The sequence below is a fragment of the Chanodichthys erythropterus genome, chromosome 2 (assembly GCF_024489055.1).
Source record: "Chanodichthys erythropterus isolate Z2021 chromosome 2, ASM2448905v1, whole genome shotgun sequence".
Classification (NCBI taxonomy): Eukaryota; Metazoa; Chordata; class Actinopteri; order Cypriniformes; family Xenocyprididae; genus Chanodichthys; species Chanodichthys erythropterus.
In genome coordinates, this window is record NC_090222.1 from 36,091,120 (window position 1) to 36,104,869 (window position 13,750).

Sequence of the window (13,750 nt, forward strand, 5' to 3'; positions counted from 1 at the left end):
CATAGTCTTATTAAAAGATGCATTTTGCATTTTTATAATATGTGTGTGTGTGTGTTGTGTAATATGCATAAGAATACAATTACCCGACCTCATAATTTGATGCATTTAGCTAATATTATGTCTAATGCTTTATTATTTTATCTCCTGGAAAAGCCTTATATGGGCAATGATGTAACTGTTACATAGGTATTTTATTTATAATACAGTGAATATAATATTTATATGATTTATATGTCTTCTAGTATTCACCCTGTAGTACTGTGTGTTGGGCTGGAGAGTGTTGCAGAGTTATAATTGTGTGCAAATGCAGAAACGGCTATACAGAGGTCAAAGAGATAAAGATGAGACCGCTCTACATATCACTCTACAGATGACTTATTTATGCTGAAAGTAGAGAAGAAAACATGTATTAGAGCAACTTTATAAGAAGTATGCAGGAAGTATGTTGCCGTGGATTAAAAGTGATGAGGACAACTGTGGAGGAAGACACATAAAACAGGGCTTTTTAAAGGGGGCGCTCAGAGTCTGGATGAGCTCATTTGGGGAGGACACTAATTTATCTTTAAATGTCCATGATGACAGTGACACTCAGATGCTGCTTCACGACCACCTGACGAGCTTCTCCAGTGCCAGAACCATCGCTGATATTGCCTTGATTGAAAAACTTTTTGATATTTGTACTTTATTTAAAGGATTAGTTCACTTTGAAATGAAAATCAGCCCAAGCTTTACTCACCCTCAAGCCATCCTAGGTGTATATGACTTTCTTCTTTCTGATAAACATCAGTATATCAGCATAAAAATCCTGACGCATCTTAATTTTAAGTGAATTAAATATTTGAGTCTTATTAGAAGATGCATTTTCCTTTAGGTTTAAGTTTAATTTAATGTAATTTATGTATGTATTTATTTTTAGATGCTGCTTGTACACAGAATAACTGAGCTGATGGCTTAGTAGTTGATGAAACCGTTGTATAAGGTCACATGAGGTACTTCTGACACATTGTTTGGAATGTAAATGTTTATTAACACTTTGCAGGATTTTTACCCCAAAATTTCAAAAGACATGACAAAAATGAATATATAACAATAATAAATAATGTGTAAGAAACATAACACAAAGTCACCCTCCATGAGTGAGGTGTGTGATGTGCTCTGTTAGTGTAACAGCAGATGGCAGCAGAACACAAACCTACTGAAGGTCAATTTCAGCACTGACCATCTGTTTATGAGTGTTTATACACCGTATCCCAGTGTCCTTTGCTCCTACGGTCCACTCCACTGACTTTTGCTTTCATCTTGTGTTGTGGCATCCATTAAAGTCCCTGAGCGATCTCATCTACAGGTCTCATCATGTGTCAGGATGTGTTCATCAGTATCTGCTGTGTTCATCTGTCGCAGTCACAATAACGTCCATCCAGATTCTCATGGCTTCAGCGCTGTGGGCCACGAGGAAAAAGAGCCGCTCGTATGTTTTCACACAGAAGGTGAGACTGGGCCGCGGAGACTGAGAATGACAAAAAGAGAAACGTTACTGCAACAAACACAGTCAGCGTGGGAAATACAGAAATGTGTCAGAAATCCTGCTAAACTATTTATACTGCTATATAATGACTATGTGATTTTAGGGTTAAAGTTACAGTTTTGTGTCTGTCGTGGTCAGTTTTTACTCCATATGAGGAGGAGTACGAACTCACTGTTGTAGCTGTTCGTAGATGATCGTAATAAACCTCCTCGATGGCCTGAAAGTAAATTACTCCTTTGAGTTTCTTCTCATCTAGCTCTGAGAAAACAACAAGAACATTGAGATTTCAATGTGAAAGCAGCAGATATTCATCAGATTTCAGCTGAAGTGTACTATACACTGTAAATACTTGTTAATCCAAACCCTTTTTTTTCAGCCAAACCCGTAGATGTCATATATATTCTTGCAGTCCCCCATATTGCAGAAAGATTAGTTAATATTTCAATACATAATAAGTAATAATAAGTACAAATTTGCATGTTCACGGTTCTCTGGTGTCAGTTAATGGTCACATTCAGGGTTATGATAGTTAACTAAAACTAAAAATATAATAAACAATTGTTACTTGTAATAAAATAAACATTTACTGAAATAAAATAAAACATACAATTAAACTTTCTCATTTTATAAAATAAAAAAGACAACTAATAAAATTGCAAAAAAACAACAACATTAATAATAATAGTAATAAAACATTAACAAAAATTTGTATAAAAAATAATAAAAAATTCAAAAACTATAGTATCTCAATAATATTATAACACTGTTTGACATGCAGGTAAACAGATAAAATATATATTTCTTTATTATTTATTATGATTTTACTCTGTGTGTATATATATATACATTGCACTCCAAAAGTTTGGAGAAGCCCTAGAAAAGTGGGGTTTTGGACAATATTGGCATGAATCCTTTTTAATTTGTGATAATTTTGCACTGATAAGGGACAACACAAACTATGAAAACATATTTTATTACTTTAACAGTTAATACATAGAAAAAACTTAAATTTTCAATTCATCAAAATATCCAGCATTAGCAGCTATCTGACCTAAACTGGGTTCTGATTGGTTCATTGTATTCTATACTTAATTTTCAATCAATTGTTGAAGCTATAAAGGTGTGTTGATCCAAAAATCTTTTACAAACCTGGGCCAAGTTTAAACCAGTAACCAGGCATCACATCTGGCAAAGGGGCATGTCTGACTTTGACATGTATATATTGACATTATTATGTAATCAAAATGAAATGATTATTGCTGGTTTTCAATGATAATGTCAAGTTACTTTCATGTATTTGCACCAAAAAATGATAAGGATTTATGCTGATATCATCCAAAACCACACTTTGTTAGGGGTGTTTCCAAACTTTTGGAGGGCAGTATATATATATATATATATATATATATATATATATATATATATATATATATATATATATTTATGTCAGTATATATACAATATACATATACAGTATATGACTAAAAGATGTCATATATTGCAATTTGAACTGTGATATTACATTACATATGAAAATGTCTCATATTGCTGCTGTTTGGCTACCAGAACCAACAAACACCTACAGGTTACTAATATTAATGTTTTAAATTCTTTTTTCTAACATGTCAAATCCTTGAGCTTTTATTTTGGCAAAATATTGGTGAAATTCTGAACTTCTGTTGGAAATGGTGCAGATGTGAATGTAAATAAAGTAAACCTAAGGCACATTGTGTTTCCAAACGGTTAACCTCACAGGGTCTGCAGGAATGCAGTTCGTCAGAAGCAGCATTTAGTTTAGAGTCGCTCTGAAAAAGCAGCGGGTATGTAAATGAACAATGCTGCTCATACAATTGCGACTTTTCTCTCTGTAGCATCCTGTCTCAGTAAACTGCCCTGTCAATCATCTTACATCCTCCACATTTCATTTAGCTAATTTCCTACCGTATCGGAGAGAAATGCAGCACGTTGATCTGCAGTCGCGAGTCTTTCATGTGGAGAACTCTCCTCATATTAATGCATAAAGATGCATTTAAAACTTAATGGCCAATCAGATCTTTATAAAAGTCCACATTGGTATTTGCAGATGAAAAATAACACGGATAACATTAAATATATATTTTCTATCAGGTTAAACTGATTATTAGTCACTCAAATCTCTCAGTGTCGATCGCTTATATCCGCCATGTTTTGTAGTTTTTTAACACTTTTTACTCGTGTTTGTAGTTCTGAACTGAATCCTCGTCCAATGCGCAATGGGTTGTGGGCAATATTAGCCTCTATAGTGTCCACGGATCCACACTTCGAAAATCTACCGGATATAGTAGACCATCCGGGGACTTTTGGCATACTCTTTTCAACATACTATGCTTTGGGACACACTTATTTTAATCTCACATACTATTTAGGATGGATAGTATGGACATTGGAACGCAGGGTATCACTTGTTTCTGCACCTTCTTCGCCTGTGTTTTGATCAGGAGATTCAGTACTCTTTCAGAGGATGTGTCATGGCGCCCCCTAGTGTATAACAGCAAAAACACGGAAAGACATGAAATCTTGTCTTTGGCGGGGAAGCGCTGTCTCGTAAAAGACGAGATAACTCGTCAATGGCGGGGAAAGAATGAATTATTAAATCTCAGCCTTTGAATTGATAATCGCTATTTGAGTTTTCTTTTGATTAATTGTGCAGCCCTATGTGTTATTACAATGTTACGTTTAATTTAATAATTATGCTATTCATGACCTCTGTGTTAATGGATGTGTTCTAATATGTTCTCTTGCTCTATTTCTGCGTGACGTGCCGCTCTTTTCCTCACCGGTGTAGTATGCCAGTCTTTGGTGGTCCAGATCAAAGATAAACCACCTCCTCCTCCACGTCTTCACTCGACCTCCACGCTTGGTTAGAAAGCCGCCACACCGTCGGGGAGACAAATTAACTCCCATGCACCCCGTCACGTTGTGACCCAGAGACTCCACGTGAGCGCGCAGGTCAAAGTTCGCCGTCAGAGAAAGCGGGACACCCTGCTGCACGAGCAAGCGGAAATAAACACGATTAATGCACAATCAAAATGAAAACACAAATGTTTAGGTGGAAACACACAGCATTTTATGTGCTGATTTTGCTCGGACAAACAGATTCTACAGAATGGAGTTAAAAATAGTCAAATATATGACATTTAATTTATTCATAAAAATCTGAATAAACACAGACATGAATTAGATTTGAGATCCATAGCAGAAGGAATGATTTTCAGGTCACACAAAAGACACTTCATATTCAGTAATATTATCAAATTGACTGCACTGCCACAATCAGATGAGAACAAAACTTGAACTGAATTGAGATGAACACTATTGTCTTTATGTACAGCTGCTTTATAGCTGAATCAATTTTTTTAAATGGATGACCTTTGCAACATTGACACTGTTACTGAACTGAATTGACATTCAGGCCCCGTTTACACCTGGTATTAAGATGCGTTTTGGCTGATTGGATCACAAGTAGATGAGGAAGATGCATTCCCGTTAACACCTGTTGTTTTAATCCTTCTCTTTTGTCAAATTTCAACCATTTCTGTCCTGATTTCTTCGAGGGGAGGGTTTATGGGCGGGTAAATATATGAGCTTTTTCAGATATTTAGATCTAATCGAAATAAGCTCACACAGTTTACATATGAACGCACCTGGAGATGACGTAAAAACATACGGAAAGCAGCAGCTTTAGTTTCTGCTCTGATATCCACAAGACCGGCTGAACGCTGTGAGTGTGTGTTAGAAATCAGGAATGGTGAGAGAACATTGTGCTTGGTATGTATTTCGTCTTCAAATCAAACTTGGGGCTTCAGCAGACAAAGTTTAAAGTCTAGCGCACTTCCCATAATGTTTACGCATGAAGTCAGTAGGCGGAGAGTAGGTGGTCTTTAGTGGCGTTTCCTCTACGAAAGCAATCAGATGTGTTTTCAACTACCTCTGGAAGTCATCAAAAGCTCAAAGCATTTTAGACCCCATTTACACCTGTATTTCGTGTCGTCCACTTGTGATCGGATTGACGAAAATGCATTTTAATGCAAGGTGGAAACAGGACTTAAATCTGAACTGAGCTGAATGATGAAACTATTTTCTGCTGTAGAGCTGCTTTATAGCTGAATTGAATTTGTTGCAAAGTTGAAATTAAAATTGACTGCAGCAAAACTGAAATTGACTTTGCAACATTGACACTATTATTGAACTGAACTGAATTAACACTAAATCCGACTTGAGCTAATTCTGTAGATCTGCTTTACTGAAATTGAATTTGCTTCATAATTAATTTTGCAACATTAACACTGTTATCTTCTGTTTATTACTGTGAAGCTGCTTTGAAACAATCTGTGCGATATAAATAAATGTGACTTAACTTGACAAAGCATCATATGACTTTAGAAGAGTTGGAATATAAAGTATGAGTCATATGGACTTTGAGTTTGATGGTATATATCACCATCCACTTTCATTTGATGTAAAACGGAAGCTCGGACATTCTGCCTTATGTCTTCATTTGTGTTTCACGAAAGTGAAAAAATAATAAATATGGGTGATTAAATGATGTCAGAATGTGTAGTTTATTTTAGTAGTCTCAGACGTACCTCCAGTGTCCTGTGCGGTGAGTTCGTTTGCAGCCGCTCCTCAGCATGTGGCGGCTCTAGTTTTGATGCATCCATCTGTATTTTTAAAGATTGCAGCTCCTTCTGTCTGTGTTGCTCTGCCAACAGCCGCTGACGCTCCTCCTGCATCGAGACAAACAGAGATGTGAAACTGCCGTCAGACTGCGTTAGATTGGATCCGTTAGGAAATATTTTCATTGGTGGAAAAACAACATATGAACAGGCCAAATTTAGTCAGCAGCACTCAATAACAAAAATCTCTAGCTTGTGTCCTAATTTAATGTGAAACATGGGATTGTGTCTAAGGAAACTGCTGACTCTTATGGCAAACTGCTTGCAATGCTCCTTATTTCAAAGTAGGCCTGTGTCGATCATGAATTTTGTGTAGATGATTAATTTTCATACAAATAATTGCAATTAATGATTTAATTCCATTTTATGTCACTTAAAGTTTAAGCCTAATATGTTATTTTTGTACTTGGAATCATATATAATAATAAAAACTATAAAATAAAAAAAATCTATAACAAAACTATGAAAAATAGGCCCTTAATGTTGTGAAAATAATATATATTATTAATTAAAAGCAACATAAACAGTCAAAATTGCAGTTACAAAACAAAAATGAAAAACGAAGAAAAATGAAAGAAAGTGATTATTAAATGAATTAGAAATATGTAAATAAAATCTAAATACAAATTTGTTTATAATATAATATAATATAATGCAGTCTGATTAAACCCTCAAACCTTCATTTCGCATGAAGTAAGACCTTTGACTATCTTTGTGTTTTTTATATTCTTTGGCAAAATGGGATAGAATTTTAAACTGCACAATTATTTCTAATATCTCAAATAATTACAATTAGATCGAATCGTCTGAACCTTGATCATACGATCTTTCTATGCGACTTTGGATGAAAGTATCTGTTAAATGAGTAAATGCAAAGGTAAATGTTATTTATGGGACTGCTGCATGGTCTAAAAATAAGACGTGATCATATGCACCCGAATCACAGCTGAAGACAAGAGTCGGCATGAAAGTGAGTGTGATTTTGTTGAAATGATATTATAAGAACAAACAAACACAAGTCTCTTGTGAGCTCTTTAACACTGATGATGATTTCCAAGGGTCAATTCTTCATGTATTTCACGGTTTTGTATGTTTTCAGTGATACTATGATCAGTATTGTTGTGGTTCTGTCGGGTCAGTAACTCACTCTCTCTTTCAGCAGACGTTCCCGCTCTGCTTTGGCCTCTCTGAGTTTCCGTTCGATCTCAACCAAATCCAAGAGGCTCTGAGGGCTGTAAAGACGAAAGGGATCAGATTTTTTTTTGCAATATTATTATTATTGTTGTATTTTACTTTCATTTTGTTTTAATTATTTAATTGATCTTTTTCACTCTAGTTCGAGGTGGTTCTGATATTTATTTCTGTTTGTTAATAAGTGGATTTTAATACAAAAATAAAATGTTCCCACAGCAGAACCAGCCAGAGCTCTCATTCATAATTACATCAACAAACACAATCATTACTTACAGAACACTTTACAATAAGGTTCCATAACATGAACTAACAATGAAAATGGTAATTATGTCGTACCAAAACCATATGCTGTCATTCAGTGGATCAAAAAGAGTCGCAATACACATCGTTTCAAAGCAGCTTTACAGAAAATCATGGTGTTGATGTTTATATTTTAATATTTTCATGACTTATAGTTTCATTTAGTAGATTAGAGCTGGATAATAATATAGTTTTTGATTCAGAGATGTTAAATAATATTTTTGACTTGAATAGAACTAGTTAATTTAGATGTAAGCATTTTTAGGTTACCATTGTTTCAGTGTAGTAACATTTTGTGATGATACGAAACAATCAAGCAGTTGAGATTTATATATATATATATATATATATATATATATATATATATATATATATATATATATATATATATATATATATATATATATATATATATATAGTACAGTCCAAAAGTTTGGAACCACTAAGATTTTCAAGTTTTGTCTGCTCACCAAGGCTACTTTATTTAATTAAAAATACAGTAAAAACAGTAATATTGTGAAATATTATTACAATTTAAAATAACTGTTTTTTATTTGAATATATTTCACAAAGTAATTTATTCCTGTGATCAAAGCTGAATTTTCAGCATAATTACTCCAGTCTTCAGTGTCACATGATCCTTCAGAAATCATTTCTGATATGCTGATTTGCTGCTCAAGAAACATTTAATGTGTACAATTGTACAAAATATTTGTGTGCAATATTTTTTTTCAGGATTATTTGATGAATAGAAAGTTCAAAAGAACAGTGTTTATCTGAAATCTAATCTTTTGTAACATTATAAATGTCTTTACTGCCACTTTTGATTGATTTAATGCATCCTTGCTGAATAAAAGTATTAATTTCTTTAATTTCTTTTCAAAAAAATAAAAATTCTTACTGACCCCAAACATTTGAACGGTAGTGTATAATGCTACAGAAGCTTTGTATTTCAGATAAATGCTGTTCTTTTGAACTTTCTATTCATCAAGGAATCCTGAAAAAAAAAGAACACAACTGTTTTCAACATTGAAAATAATCATAAATGTTTATTGAGCAGCAAATCAGCATATTAGAATGATTTCTGAAGGATCATGTGACACTGAAGACTGGAGTAACGATGCTGAAAATTCAGCTTTGCATCACAGGAATAAATTACTTTGTCAAATATATTTAAATAGTACACAGTTATTTTAAATTGTAATAATATTTCACAATATTACTGTTTTTACTGTATTTTTAATTAAATAAATGTAGCCTTGGTGAGCAGACGAAACTTCTTTTAAAAACATTAAAAATCTTAGTGTTTCCAAACTTTTGGTCTGTACTAATATATATATGAAGAGTTTGGTTCCAAAACGCAATAACTCCATTTTGATTAATTTGAGTAAAAAGGCATTTTCTTTACCAAGAAAGTGGCAAGATGAAAACCACTATTTTCTGTTTCAGACTTTCACATAGCATCTTTTGGTTATAAAAACATTAAAAAAATCAAAGCTATATTTTGATTTTAAAAAGTTTATTATAAAAACGTATTATTTTTTTCCCAAAATGCAATAAATCCATGACTCTTTTTTTTTTCAAAATGCAATTAATCCATGAATATAAAAGTTATTTTTCAAATTGAAAATACACAACAAAGTAAGTTGAGTCTAAACTTTGCCAATATTTATCTTATATACAGACATTTAACTAAAAATACATTCAGCCGTCGGTTAACCTCACGGTTAAATAAACACATTTGCCGAGTACATTGGTATTAAAAATGTCTTTTTACAAAGCCTTCAATGTTTACAGTGCATGGAATGGTGCGCTGTGATTGGTTGAGAGCGGATATATCGCGTTCTGCAGAAAAAGGAGACTGGCGTTTGTCGCGTTTTGGAAAGAAAGGGAGAAAACATTACAGAATAACACGATGGGTATCGCATTTTGTGCAAAATTAATAAATGACTTTTCAATACTGACCAGATACAATACTGATTTTGGCGGAAACTCATTTTTTTTTAAAATGGCGTTTATCGTGTTTTGGAACCAAACTCTTCATATATATATATATATATTATGTGAGTGTACTGTATGTATCCGAAAAGTTGGATATACTTAAATATACAACTTCAATATATAATACTACATTATAATATAGAGATGGAGAAACTTTAATTAAATTAAAGCCATTATTGTCTAAACATCTTCTCTTCTGGCCAAGCAATGAAATTTTGTGCCAGGTTTGATGTGATTTATTGGTGTACATGCATCATAACCGAACATGACTCACTAGTATGTGATTTACTTAGTTTAGGTCTATTTCTCACACAAATCCTTTGACTCAGAACAGAAGACTAGAAGACACGAGTCATATGGACTATTTTTACAGTACTGTTATGGTGTATTTTATCCTTTGAAAATCGACAGTCTTAGAAATTGTTGCTGTATGGTGCAAAAATAGTGTAAATTCCCCTATTATGTTCCAGGGTAACAATGACAGCATACGGGTTTGAATGAAATAATGACTGAAAAGTGTTAAAAGAATGATTTCACATAATTCACCCACATGCAATCAGTTTAATAAGTTTACTCACAAACACCTCAGATTCATACACCTCAAATTAAAGGTTTCACACACCCATGTAAACACACACCTGTTACAAGAACCCATACAGATGATTTAGTATTATAATTCAAAAACAAAGCCTGGCTGCCGTTTGGTGCCACTCACCTGGGCGCGCGGGAGGTGTTGGCACTGTTGCATGGCGCGTAAGAGCCGTTCCCATCGCTCTGCGCTGATCTCAGCCCATTACAATGTCCATTACTCAGCCTGTGGGTGGGATGAGGAAGGCGAGGTGACAGAGCCTCTGAGGTTTGTCTGTCTGGAGTCATTCGCACCAACACTGACAAATGAAAGCAACGGGACACATTACATTTATATTCAATCATTTATGTACTATGGGGTTGTTGCAATGAGATGGTGGAAAATGGACGTGGTTCCAACATTTGATGTGTGGTTAAGTGAGCTGGTGAACATTATACATTAAAAGATTATGATTTACCAATAATGACAAGTTAGATTTATTTTGAAAAATATAGAAAAATGTATTAGATCACTTGGATTTGAGATTTGGGAACATGATCACTTTATACTGGTCTGCATGAATGCACTGTATCATATTTCTGTAAATTTTTCATTTTTAATGTATTTATTTATTATTATTATTTTTATTTCGTTTATCTATTTATCTTTACGTCTTCATGTTGTAACCACTGTGATCTTTTGACCTAAAGGGGTGGTTGATTTTTTAACTTTAGTTAGTGTGTAATGTTGCTGTTTGAGCATAAACAACATCTGCAAAGTTACAACGCTCAAAGTTCAATGCAAAGGGAGATATTAAACAGAATTTGCTGTTTAAGGACTACAACAAAAACTCCGGTTTGAACAGTGTTTGGCTGCGTGAGATTCTCCAGCTTTGTTGTTGCTGAGCAACCGAAGCACGAGCTGTTAAAGCTCCGCCCTCTTCTGGAAAGGGGGCCAGGAGCAGCAGCTCATTTGCATTTAAAGGGACACACACAAAAACGGTGTGTGCGTTTTGCTCACACCCAAATAAGGGCAAATTTGACAAGCTATAATAAATAATCTGTGGGGTATTTTGAGCTGAAACTTCACAGACACAAATCCTGGGGACACCAGAGACTTATATCTTGTGAAAAAGAGTATTATAGGTCCATTTTAACTAACTTTCTTGTATTTTACATATCAGGGATCTTTTACATTATTTTGATTATTTCTATATATTTAAAATGTACCGCACTGTTGTTTTCATTTTTGGACCTCATGTTTGCAGTCTACCCCTTATCAGAAAAATGTATATATATAAAATAAATATTGTGGTCTATTATATAACCAAAAAATGTTGCCTTTACAGTAATGACAATGAGATTTTACCCATCTTTTAAAATCCTAAAAAAAGTTTTCTATATTCAAATTTTTTTTATTTTTTTTTGAGGTCACATGATTTAATGAGAGGAGAAACACAAGCAATATATCAAACAGAAGCAACAATATTAGCAGGATGAGTTATGAAATGAGGTTCAGTCACTCTTAATAGGTTGACGTGTTTTTTGTGTAACAAATTAGTTTTAACCCTAACCCTAACACAAATCTGTGTCTCAACTTGTATGCAACACACACACACACACACACACACACACACACACACACACACACACACACACACACACACACACACACACACACACACACACACACACACACACACACACTGTTAACTTTGGCAACTGCAACATTTCAAAATATATTTTCGATAACATCATTTATAATCCTGGAAGTATTTTCCCATCCCTTTTCCATCATATAAAAGGTGGTATCAAACAGGAAGTTCAATAAAATGAAGTCACGTCCCATAATTCAATCATTAACTCATAAGATTTCTTATAGACGAATTGGTAACACTTTACAATAAGGTATCATTTTTTAACATCAGTTAATGTATTAACTGACATGAAATAACAACGAGCAATACATTTGTTAAAGTACTTATTAATCTCTGCTAATGTTAATAAAAATACAGTCCTTAGTTGTTTGCTCAAGTTAGTTCACAGTGCATTAACTAATGTTAACAACTTTTAAATTTAATATTGTATTAGTAAATGCTGAAATTAACATTAACTAAGATTAATAAATGCTGTATAAGTATTGTTCATTCTTAGATCATGTTAACTAAACTAGTTAACTAATGTTAACTAATGAATCCTTACTGTAAAGAAGCATATGCACCTTCACACACAGATACTGTTCCAAAGATTATCTTTGTTTGATCGATTCCTTCATGAGATACAAGACTGCCAGGATTATTAGAGACAAACAAAAGCACAACTGTGTGCAATTGCAGTGGCTCCACTCGCTTTTCCAGTATGTTGCAGCAACACGGACACACCTTAATGAAAACACTGACAAAAGCTTTTTACAACTAATAAGCCACGACATGCATGACTGTCATGCCGTGTGGCTGTTGTACTTTCTGTTTAGTTGTTTTGCATGTTGCCTGTTGTCTGTGCATTTATCGTTTTGCACAATTGTGTTGCTATTTGACCTACTTATTGTCTGAGCGCCAGTTAAACCGCATGTCATCACACCAGATATTTGTGTACACGCATCATTGCAATAAAGCTTGCTGGCTTGCTCACCTTGCGCAGAGAGAGGTCTATCTGAGACTTTCCTATGCGAGCTCCGTCTGCGGGGTAAACTGGACGTCTCCTTCAATGATTCCTAGGAACATGGTTTCAAACACAGTCAATGTGCTGACCGCAGCAAACTCATGAATCACTAAAGGTCTAGATGTCAAACCATCAAATGCACACTCACAGCGTACCTGTGCTGCTTTGTGAATGGTCAGAGGGCTGAGTGACATCATGCAGGGGGTGGATCCAGTGATGTTGGACCAATCAGTCAGCGGCTTCTTCTCTTTCAAAATCTACAGAGGCAAATGTCCTTGATGTTTAGCATGTGAGTGAGAGACACATCCTGACCGATGCTGTAATATTAGTTACATAAAGACGTAAAATATTACAGAAGAACCTAAGGCTACAAGAATAATAATAGCAATTATTAAGACAATAAATAACCAAAACATAAATGATCACATTAAAATACATTCATACAGGAAAGTGGCTCTGTTGTAAAACATAGTGCACTGCCATGCTGTTTACATAGGCAATAATTGTGTGCCATAGAAATAGACCATTCGCAACTGATTTCAATAGAGTTTGGCATTAAAATGTTGCTATTGTAAATGTGATGAGCATAAAAATACACAGCACACACAAATACTGTGTAACACAAGCATTTCAATTATACTGAATAACTTTTATTGATACTTTTTAGGTACTTTATTATTTTTAGCTTTTCATCGTCTAAACAAAATACATTAAATAATAAAAATGTAAACTTAGAATAAATAATTAAAAAATAAAAACAAAAACACTTATTTAAAAAAATATATTA

The 13,750-nt window shown here is 34.0% G+C and overlaps 1 protein-coding gene across 3 annotated transcripts in view; it reads right to left on the bottom strand.

Annotated features, from left to right (window-relative positions):
• Positions 1–1,017: 1,017 nt before the first annotated feature.
• The window catches only part of LOC137037248 (pleckstrin homology-like domain family B member 3), a 28,842-nt gene continuing 16,109 nt past the window's right edge, over positions 1,018–13,750 (bottom strand). For 2 of the 3 annotated variants that reach the window (XM_067411094.1, XM_067411086.1), the window contains exons 9-16: positions 13,119–13,220; positions 12,934–13,015; positions 10,451–10,622; positions 7,388–7,472; positions 6,151–6,291; positions 4,342–4,549; positions 1,698–1,783; positions 1,018–1,507 (exon numbers count right to left, since the gene is read on the bottom strand). In XM_067411094.1, the coding sequence (XP_067267195.1) occupies positions 1,373–1,507; positions 1,698–1,783; positions 4,342–4,549; positions 6,151–6,291; positions 7,388–7,472; positions 10,451–10,622; positions 12,934–13,015; positions 13,119–13,220 (1,011 nt within the window). In that variant the 3' untranslated portion in view covers positions 1,018–1,372. The remainder of the gene's footprint in view (positions 1,508–1,697; positions 1,784–4,341; positions 4,550–6,150; positions 6,292–7,387; positions 7,473–10,450; positions 10,623–12,933; positions 13,016–13,118; positions 13,221–13,750) is intronic. The other variant, XM_067411103.1, reaches the window with a different exon arrangement.